This window comes from Montipora foliosa, chromosome 7 (assembly GCF_036669935.1).
Source record: "Montipora foliosa isolate CH-2021 chromosome 7, ASM3666993v2, whole genome shotgun sequence".
NCBI lineage: Eukaryota > Metazoa > Cnidaria > Anthozoa > Scleractinia > Acroporidae > Montipora > Montipora foliosa.
Window position 1 is genome coordinate 20483394 of NC_090875.1, and position 10748 is coordinate 20494141.

A 10748-nucleotide genomic window follows, 5' to 3' on the forward strand; every position below is an offset into this window, starting at 1 on the left:
CCGCGCCATAGAAGTAATAAATACCAGGTCCCATATTGCCAAGAGCGTGTTTAATTTTAAGTCGAGTACACGCAGTTTTCGGGAACATGAAGAAAATTGCGGAAGATAACATGTTGTTTTCTGGCGTAAAGATGCTATATTTTCGCTTGAAAGCTGACCTGGTATTTCATTGGTGTTTACTTAATAAAATAAACTTCCGATTCCGTAAAAATAGAAATATGTAAAATAAACACATCATAACAACATATAGCTAGCTATCAGCATAACTGATTTAGTTAACTTCAAAGCTTGATCTAAAGTTACTGTCCACTTGTCTATTATTTCATGACTTCTTTCTTAGAAGGACTAAGCCTCCAACTTCCACGTGATGAACTATTCACTGTTAGCATCTTTTATACCCATCACTATTGTAATTTAACTCCTGTACAGTTTCAGATTCGTACTTTAACTTAACGATTTACTATAAAAATGAAATATAGAAATACAAAGTTACAAGCAAGATACCAAAAAACTAAACTTCAGAACGCCAAAAACCACGACTAAAAAATTAACTACTTACAAGATCTGTACGGCAACTCCGGGTACAACAACTGACTTACAAAAGGAAATACAATACTTTTATACGAAAGACGAATACCTAATGAATCGACGAAATGAACAAAGGCAATTACATATGATTAGGCAACAGAACTTAAGTACATTGAATAGACGCGATAACGAAGCAAATACTGACTTATTACTGCATGCGGAATTTAGGCAAATTTACAAATATCTCACGAACGTGACGAAATACACGATACAACAATTAAGCGATGACAAATGACAGCAAATTAAATAGAGCCGATGAAATCAGTGCAAATATAGCAAACTTGTAGAAAAATATGAAAGAAAAGACAAACAAGTACACCCCCGGGCGTAACTTTCTGTCCTGGCATATTCATATCTCATATTTGTTTTAAGGGAAAACAATTGGAGACCCTATCCTCAGCAAGGGCAACTGCCCTTATTTAACATTTTCTTTAGGTTGTCATGATATTTAACTTTGGCTGGCGTAATCAAACTTCGAGCAACTCTTGTCATGTTTCTATGACTGAAAAATCAATAAATATATTTCTGATCACCTGTCCACTTTGACAACTGCAAAACTTCTCAAACGTTGGTTTCAAATTTGGCCAGTTGGACCCGGAATTTCTTTAATCGATGCATTCAGCAGGGGTACGGTAGATGGATTAAAGAAGACAAGAGTGCAATTTGTCAAGGTGAGATAATTTAAACCAATCTTTTTAACGATTTCTTTTCTCGGCTGCGAATAAAAGTCGGGACATCGTCGGTTTAAACGAGGGCATTAATTTCGAAGTTCTTTTCTGATTATTTTTTACAATCGTTGGATCTTAGAGAGTAATCCGTTCTCAGGTTAAATCCCTTTTTACCTATAGTAAGTAAAATTGGTGATCCTCATTTTACCTAGGTTGAATACCCACTCGGAATTGAAGGAACATCAGGTTAAATAAATTTAATAATAATAATAATAATAATAATAATAATAATAATAATAATAATAATAATAATAATAATAATAATAATGAGAGTAATTATATATTTTGACAGGATGACAACGTCAGGTACGAGCACTGCTATTAATATGGATCCTGTAGATTTTATTCCGGTAGGTTAGTGTTAGTTTTGGTTATTATACATGGATTATACAAAAGTAAATAATGAAAAGAACTTTGGCGAGTTGACCATGTTCATCGTTGTAGTGAAGTTGTGAAGACACACGCCTATAAATTTGGGGATCCGAGGTCGAGTACAGGTAAGTACATAGTTCTTTTTTTCTTACTACCCTTTCTGAATGGAGTAATAAGTGTATGAATACAAAAACCGATAAGATGATACGAAACATTAAGAAGATGTGTTGGGATGCGTAAAGGCTCGTTTACACAGAGCGATTTTATCGCGCGACAAGAGCTGCGATCGAACGGCGATTTTACGGCGACAGCAAATCGCGCGTGTGAACAGCTGGCGATTTCACTGCGATCTGTAGCGCGACAGATCGCAGCCTTGTCGCTGCAAATTCGAACATGCTCGAAATTTAGTGCAACTTTGCTGCGATTTTATTGCAGTTCTTGTAGCGCGATAAAATCGCTCTGTGTAAACGAGCCTTAAGACAGAGCTTGAGGGAAGGCAGTATAGCTTTCTTCGATCGTTTTGGAGGGCTGATTAATATTGCCGCTTTAAACTATATTCAACCTACTAGGTAAAATGAGGATCACCAATTTAACCTATGTCTGAGAAACGGATTCAACCTGAACCCGGATTTGACCGACAACATTAACACGATAAATGACTATTTTGTATATTCAAGTCTTGGTCCGTCAACGATCGTTTTCCACAGTTTGCGGGAAAAAGGTATTCTACTTTTTAATAAGTTCCTTTTTTCTAATTTCACTTCATTTCGGTTTACTGCGCAAAGAAAAGTCAACTGCCCACCTCGCTGGCAAAAAATTATCTCTTTATTCCATTTACCAGTTTTGACAATTATCATTTCATTCATTACAAAAAGCGAAGTACACTGAGGGTTTTGCATTCAATTCCAAGCTAAGGAGATGAACCTTCAGGAAAAAGGCAAAATTTATCCAAAGAAACTAATCATGATTCTTTTAACAAAATTGAAGCAGATTTGTGTATATAACACTTATAAGGACTTCATAGGCAGACTCAAAAGCGAGAACCATTTAAATACACTGGAATTAAGGACCAGGGCCACTGGAAAAAATCCCTCAGTCACGGTATTATTCATTTGAATGATTACACTTTACAGTTTCACTCACAGACCAAAGACTTTATGCATTCACCAAGCAATTTGTTCAGTTACAAAAAACGGCAGAAGTATTTTCACTGGGAGCGAGTTTTAATAGTGTCGAATTTAATTGAAAATTTTAAAGTTAAACTAAAATTACAATGAAGGCTGTGGAAAATCAATAAATATCTTTCACCTGCCAACCAAGGCAACTGTAAAACTGTTAGAGCTTTTGATTCAAATTTGGCCCGTTAGATCTGGAATTTTTTTAATAAATAGATGTATTCAGAAGGCCTCGCGGGAGTTTTGCTGTCTGAGGTTGTCTGGAGAAAGGCGCGCTTCTCCAAAATCCCTTTAATTTCATTTCTGTTTCTGCCCAAAGAAAACTGAGTCATCTGCCGGTCATTTTCTTTGCGCAAGGGTATATGAGTAGACCGACCAAAGGTGTGAGAATCTATACAATGACCTAGTTCCTCACTCTTTGAATCGAGTCCTTATTATGAAGATTTCGGCCAGCTTAATTGGTCAATATTGTATATATTTAAGGAACCAAAGAAAATGTGATTGGTTCAACTCATGCCGTTAGGAACTTCTGGGATCTGCTTAAGTAAATATTAAAATTTTTCAGAAATTTTGTTAAGACCAACTTTTGAAAGATTTTGCTGACGAAGATGGCTGAAGATCCTCAGCAGATCTAAGTGTATGTTCAAATGATTTTAACATCGTTAATTAAGTGCTAATGCTGGTACCAAGTTAAAACTTTAAGGATGTATTCAAACGCGACCAATCAGTTCTCCAGATAAAATGAATCAACAGTCAAAATTCTGTCAATTTTGATTGATGGTGACTTAATTTGCAAACGCCGCCTGCAAACAGAAAAAAAAAGAAGTTCGCGATATATATTAGATGCAGTCTTTTTCAGTTGCTTGCTTGGGTGGCTTTTTATAGCGCTGCAATGCATTTATATGGGCAAGCAAATCATCATGACAAAAATAGCGCCATGATTAGGCAGATTAGGCAAGAAGACTCCACGTTACTTCGTCAATATTTCGTGAAAATAACAGGTTGATTCGCAAGACATTGCATCTTACATCTCTAATCAAGATTGCATAATACGATCTTTTTACACAGAATTTGAGAATTCAAATTATGAGGTTCAACTGAAAGACCGTACAATACTGAAAATGTTACGCTTTGCGACAATGAAGAATTTGAGCGTTTCCTTGTTCCTGGTCTTGTTGGAGTTAGTGAGCGTGAAACCTTCTCTGGGTTTTGATTCATATATCCAAGGACAGGAAGACAAGCAATCTGAATCATTTTATAAAGTCACGGAAGGTATGTTACGGCGTTTTATTATTATTTTCTACTGAGTTAAAGTCTGACCCCTCCCAGCTTTAGTTCGTACTGTAACTTAACTTGATGTAAACACTGCATCATGAGGAAGAAGTGCTCACTGGATCGGAGTGACTCAGGTTAGGATTTTAACCACAGAATTAAAAGTTCTAATAGAGAGCACAGCAATTAAAAACCCAAAAACGTAATAGTAATAATCAGTTAGGTAAGTTCAGGAGTCATAGGTTCACCTCCCACGTAGGAGCACTCGGCTTTTTTCGGATTTTTTCCGAGTATCCCCGAGTCACGGCCATTCAAAAAAACCATTTAACTGGGTTGACGATTACGATCTCATTCGTTACAAAAAGCGAACTACTAGAGAGCTATACATCAATTCCAAGCTAAGGAGATGAACCTTTAGGAAAAAGGCAAAATTCAGTCAAAGAATCCCGTCATTTTTTAAGAAACTGGCATCCACAGATTCAAAAGTGAGGAGAGAACCATATATCTTATACAAAATAAGGACCAGCGTTACTGGAAAGTACTCCTCCTTACAATGAACACTGATCGAGTAAACCCGATCAGTCTGGTATTTCTTTTACCGCTATAATTTTTCGTTTCATACGCAAGTTAGTTTGAAAAATTAAAGGCATTTTCTGGTGAAACACCATGGTGCATGGAGGAGTCTCAATCATTAGCAGTTCTCATACCTTCTTTTGATCTTTCATATCGAGGCATTACTCTACGGAACGCTAACTCTGCTTGAAGTCGTACTAATTTGCTGAAGAATGCGCAAAAAAGCTAAACACATTGATTGGATGAATTTGGCCACACATGTGGCGTGTTTAATTTGATCCAGGACACATAATTGTGGCCTACAGGATTTCCATTGTTCAGCAAAGGTGGGGCGAAAAGGACGCCACATGCCACCGATTGTGGCAGCCCCACCAAGACAATGATCTTTTTTCATTAAAAATTTTCACCTGCGAAATGACAATTTTGGGGTGATGCTCAAGGACTGTCGCGCGACAATCATCGAACACTGATTGGTTTATACCCAGTTCAACAACGGCTCGATGGAATGCGGCCCTGTCCACACTAATGCGTTTTCGAAAACCTCAGTTTATATATGACCGCCACACTAAAACGATCGAAAACGTTTTTGAAAGTGGAGACTTTTGAAAACAGTGGAGGTCTATCGTTCTAGTGTGGACACTGAAAACGGAAGTTTTTGAATGCGCCTGACGTCATAAACATATCCTTGTCTCACTTTCCCGCGTGCCAAGACGAACAAAGCCTGGTAACAAATCTCCGTTTTCAGTCTCTAGTGCGGACAGCGATGTGAAAACGCATTAGTGTGGACGGAGCATGAGTAATAAAAACCACTCTGAAATCTGATCAAAATACACAAAGATTACACAGAGAAGTTTCCACATTTACAAGAACACATCAACTTTTCAGTATGCAATAATGATATTGGTGGTTTCAAGACGAAAAAGAACCGTGCTACACTTTTTACGTTTCAGTTTTCGACATTGTAAGAAGACAGTACAATCAATCAAAGTTGTATTTCGAAGAGAACTCTTCTCTTCCATTATCTTTGTTGTTCCGTATAAGAAAGCTTTGTCAATAACAATGTGTTGAGAGAACACAAATAATTTATCTGCACGCCCTGCACGTGCGTTTCCCATGTTCACGCATTTCTTTGCCGTTTTATCCTGGCAATGACGTGAAATGATCGAATTGGAAGCTATGAGGAGGGCTCTAACACCAAACGAAAATTTTAATTTTCTCTCCAAACATCCACCCGGTTCATATCAATTTTATTCTTGAAAAGTTGACACCCCCTTTTCAAGCCCATCGACTGCATGGGAATAGACGCGAAATGATTACAATAACGCGAGATAAATGATATTTTCAGATAACTAGTTTAAAACTGTTGTCGTCGTACTTGTTAAAACTCACTTATCTCTGTAAGAAACCTCTCATTTCCCGTGAACGAAAACTATCATTTATCTTTTTAAGGAGAAGCGTTAAGTGGTCAGGTCATTTTGGTGCACCAGGTTTCAAGCGAACTGGATTGTGCGCAGAAGTGTCTTTTGAGTACAAAATGCGCTTCGTACAATTTTGAGGTTCACTGCTCGAGATCTTCGTGCACTTGCGAGCTTAATGCCGTCTCGAAGACGTCTTCTGGTGACGCATTGCAAAGGCGTGAAGGATTCGCGTACTACGAACCCGTCACAATACAGATGACACAACAGGAATTTGCCCCCACGCCGGCACCAAATATTGTACCCACTTCAGTACCCCAACAAGGTAAGACGTTCTGCGATATGTCTCCCAAAGATAATTTCTTAATTTGTTTGAAGAAGCAGTGTGGCGCAGTGTTTAGAGCATTCAGTCTTGAGATCCAGAGATCCCGGGTCCACTCGTTGAATTCGTTCCTGGTAGTCCCTGGTTCAACTTTTCGGATGCTCTTGTAAAAAGCCAACTGGTTTGCCTCCAGTCAGTTGGAATTCTTAACAGCTGTTGTTGTTATTCTGTTCTGTCGTTTCGTTGATCGCGCTTCATTAGCGTTGCAAAACCTTAATGGAGAATTGTCAGTCATATATGTATGCAAGACTATCCTCTAAACGATTTGCCTTTTCTTCCACACAGGGGTCGTATGTGAGTCGGGTTGGTTTAATTGCAGTGGTCGCTGCGTTCGAATTTTCGACCAACACAAACAGAGATCTCATGCAAACGTTTACTGTCAAGGATTTCTTACCCCAAGTGGAGACCAGGGAAGCTTAATCAAAATCCTGTCCGAGGATGACAACAACAGGGTTGTCGCTATAAGATCATTAGCGTCAATGCCACAAGGTACTTTAAAATTAAGAATATATGGTATGAACGCTTGATGGACTTTAATCCCCTGAGTTAGCTTAGTCGTGTGAATCTTTTCATTTTATTATTCATTTGAAGAATAGAATTTCCAACAGAATAAACTATTTGGGGTGCAAGTATTCTGCAGTGGCTTAATAGGGCGTTTTCGAGCCAAAGTTAATCCCATGATGTAAAAGTTTATACTTCTAACTTCTTCCAGAGATTTCTTCGTTGGCTGGTCATGTGGTCATGAGAACTCTGGGTGTTACATCAGGATCATATCCTTATGATAATAATCTTCGTTCTCAATACTTGTCTACCTGACAGTGTATTGGAATTCAGAGGTGAATTTATAAATTAATTAATCTTGGCAGCCAAACTGGGTTATAACTGTTAACGAAATAACGGAAAATCAGTAGCACTAATGCTATGCGTCGACGTCTCGTTGCTGAAGGTTCTTATTGTATAGAGCTCTTTTAACGAGGCTCCCTACAGTTTTAAGGTAATTCCCTTGAAATTGTTCTACTATCAAACTTTTTTGGAAACTTGGCATAATTAACATTCATGATATGAACACTAAAAAAATGCAATAAAAAAATGGGGTCACCGTGCGTGTTTACGCGTCAGCAAGCTCTTAAAATGAGGTATTTTTACTGTTTTCGCGTTAAAAATTCGAATCACCTTCATACAGAATTAAGTCTTGGTTACTTCAAAGACACAAAATTTTATTTTGAAAATAAAGCTTCTTTTATTTACATAAGCAGTAATGCTTCATTTACGCCGACTTTGATAGTGCACTTTTTGGGACAGTTCCGTGGTTAGCTTGAAGTCCTCGCCTTGGGTAAAATACACCCAGTACGGAACTGTTTTCCAAAAAAAAATTAATGTTCTACCATCAAACTTTTTTTCTTCTTCAAATATGTTCTTTATTAGACTGTTCTTAGCAAATACCTGAAAAACAATCGGGGGTCACCGTGCTCGTTTGAGAGAAAAGGAGCATTTATTTCGTTATCGGGTTTAGTTTGAGCGAAATCTCTTACGTTTTGTATGCGCACGTGCTCATGTGCGCGCGCTAATGACGCGAAAATCGTGCGCAGTTGGGATGCGCAATGCAATACTAAGGAATTACCTTAAGGCCCCGCGTAAGCTGGGCACTAGTGGCGTGTAAAGCCTGAATCGCTTGTGTTTTTCTGATTTTTGTGACGTCAGCGTGACTATATCTGTAAAATTAACTGCTAACTTTTCTCGCGTTCCCTTCGGTAACATTTTTTGAAAATGGGTTCAGTTTCAACCACATACAGTCCCTATCAAATACCCTATTAAGTTTGTTAAAATCTGTCACAACTAATCGAATATATTTAGAAAAATCACAAATTACAGAATATTGACAAAAACGCCTGAACGACCTTGACTTTTTGCCACATCAAAATCTCAGGCAATATCATTTCCATAATTTGGCAAAGAATAAAAAGAATTTCACCGAAGGAAAGTATAAATATTAAGGAATTTAGGCCTAAAATTAGAATATATCTGCCTGTCATTAGATGTGATGTTGCCATGGTAACGGCCATAATCCAAAAATTGACACCCAACAAATAAGCGTTATTATATCGGTACTCATACTGGTAAATCTCTACAAGGAAAATTTTTAGAGGAATTTAACAAATCGGAAGTGGTTCAGCGTTGACCACTGTGATGACGAATATCGTTGTCGATAAGAGAACAGACAATTAACGCTGAACCACTTTCGATTTGTTTTTTTAACAAATATTTAACGCCAAAGAAAGTTTTTATTTCAGAGCGTGACCAAAATCATGACACAAAGAAAGATCAAACGTTGTCTATAACTTTCTCGCAATGTGTTTGGTTTATTTCCCAAAATGGGAGTTCCTGATTGGCTATTACATTGCGTGACAAATTGACGCGAGCATGACGAAATACAACTTTCCTGTTGAATCTTGGGCCCTGTAATGAGGGTATTCGCAAATACTCTAGGGAGCCACCTTAAACCTACATTCTGCGTACACTTCTACATTAACGATCGAGAGATTTAGATTCGTGTTTACGTGAAACGACAAACGGGAAACGGTTTGAAAATTTATGTTATTGTAACTTGTCTTGTTCCTTTGAGTAGCTTGGCTCACAGGCAAAAATGAGTTATTAATATCGGAGCAGCCCTTGAAATACATTGATACAGCTTTCTCCTACAACCAATTGAGTTTCTACGCGAGCCCTTAACCAGGAATCTTCAACTGTAATACTAAGTCTCTGTAACGGCATTTTTACAGATCAAGCTTCGTAATTAAGCAACTGGCTTGCACGAGAGACCATTCTAACTCCCATGGGTAACAATTTTTCATGCAAGACTTTTGAATACTGGAAAGGACTGGTTTCGCGGGAAGGGCTTGGTCTAAAAAAGCGCCATTCCACAATGAATACAATTGAAGCTGTACGTTCCTAGTGATGGGCTGTTGGGCTCGTTTCTCGAAAGCCCCTTCTTGAAACTTCCATCGGCTTGTTTTGGAAAGCGAGTCTTATCTGAGATAACAAAAAGCAAGTGATGGATGTGAATTTTTATGACTTGGTTTTTAAGAAAATAAGTCTTAGAACTTGGAACAATGACCATATTTGGTCCACTGAGGTCGTAGGCCTTGCACGATACATAACAGTAAGTGACAGTACCTAAGGGAACTGGTCACTAGCTTATCGAACGCCTTACACACAGACTTCCTTTCTTTTTCAGGTGAATACTTTATTGGGCTAAATGACAAGGCCTTGGAAGGAAAATACAGATGGGTCGACAATACCGAGGCATTGTATACCAACTGGATGCAGGGATATAACCAAGACATATCTGCTGAACAGAACAAGGACTGTGTTGTCATGAGAATGAACCATGGTGATTCGAACAACGGCAAGTGGGAAACGAAAGAATGTAACAATAATCTTCGCTTTATATGCGAGTGCCCAGGTCAATGCACAAGGCGGTGACTGGTTCAATGAAATGGATTGCGTGACTTGTTTCATGAAAGGGATTGCTTGATTTCCTCGCACGTGATAGGGGAACCATTGTTTACAAATTTTGCCTTATGAGTGATTAGCGAGCGTCCGGACGTCCCAGACGATCAGAAAGTTTACCGGGCGACTAGGTTTTGGTAAAATGAAAAGGTTGGTTGCTCGAAGGAAAAACAACTAACAACCAAGCCAAAAATAGAAAATGTATATAAATCATGATGTATTACAAAAGTAGCACTCCACTCACTAGACGGTTTTCTGTTGTCAATGTCTGATAGTAGTGTGAAGTTAACAATAATTAATTTATATAAAAATATTGAAGGGCGGCAGCCAGGGTGAGACATAGTTGAAATTTCAAAAACGATTTCTGGCTAAAAATGATTAAAAACCACGAGCTTTCGACTGCCCGAACTGCAGTCTTCGACGGGTAAAATTTTACCCGTCGAAGACTGCAGTTCGGGCAGTCGAAAGCTCGTAGTTTTTAATCATTTTAGCCAGATTTCAACAATAATTAATTTGCCACAGTTGAGCATTTTCCCGTGTTTTGAATATCTGCGGCTTTTGAAACAGGGACAACCTGGAATTTTTTCAGGTTGGAGCACTATCTCAGGGGCCGTCGACATATCCACTTTGTCCCCGCTTAAAGTGGTACTATAATGAAAATCGCATCTTTCCTATCCAAGCCATTTTGAAACATAAACAAGTAGTCTGCGTGAGAACAAAAATGCTGTTTACT

General features: G+C 38.3%; 1 protein-coding gene across 1 annotated transcript; it reads left to right on the forward strand.

The window, feature by feature from the left end:
* Window positions 1–1156: 1156 nt before the first annotated feature.
* LOC138010528 (uncharacterized) lies at window positions 1157–10349 on the forward strand. Its single transcript, XM_068857510.1, has 5 exons — window positions 1157–1259; window positions 3932–4135; window positions 6158–6448; window positions 6791–6994; window positions 9741–10349. Exons 2-5 carry the CDS (start codon window positions 3985–3987, stop codon window positions 9986–9988), a joined length of 894 nt encoding a protein of 297 aa, XP_068713611.1. The 5' UTR covers window positions 1157–1259; window positions 3932–3984; the 3' UTR covers window positions 9989–10349.
* The last annotated feature ends 399 nt before the right edge of the window (window positions 10350–10748 follow it).

Coding starts and splice junctions, on each gene's coding strand:
- LOC138010528 (XM_068857510.1), top strand. CDS start 3,985: ATGTTACGCTTTGCGACAATGAAGAATTTGAGCGTTTCCTTGTTCCTG. Junction 4,136..6,157: donor ATTTTATAAAGTCACGGAAG/GTATGTTACGGC, acceptor TATCTTTTTAAG/GAGAAGCGTTAAGTGGTCAG. Junction 6,449..6,790: donor CACTTCAGTACCCCAACAAG/GTAAGACGTTCT, acceptor TCTTCCACACAG/GGGTCGTATGTGAGTCGGGT.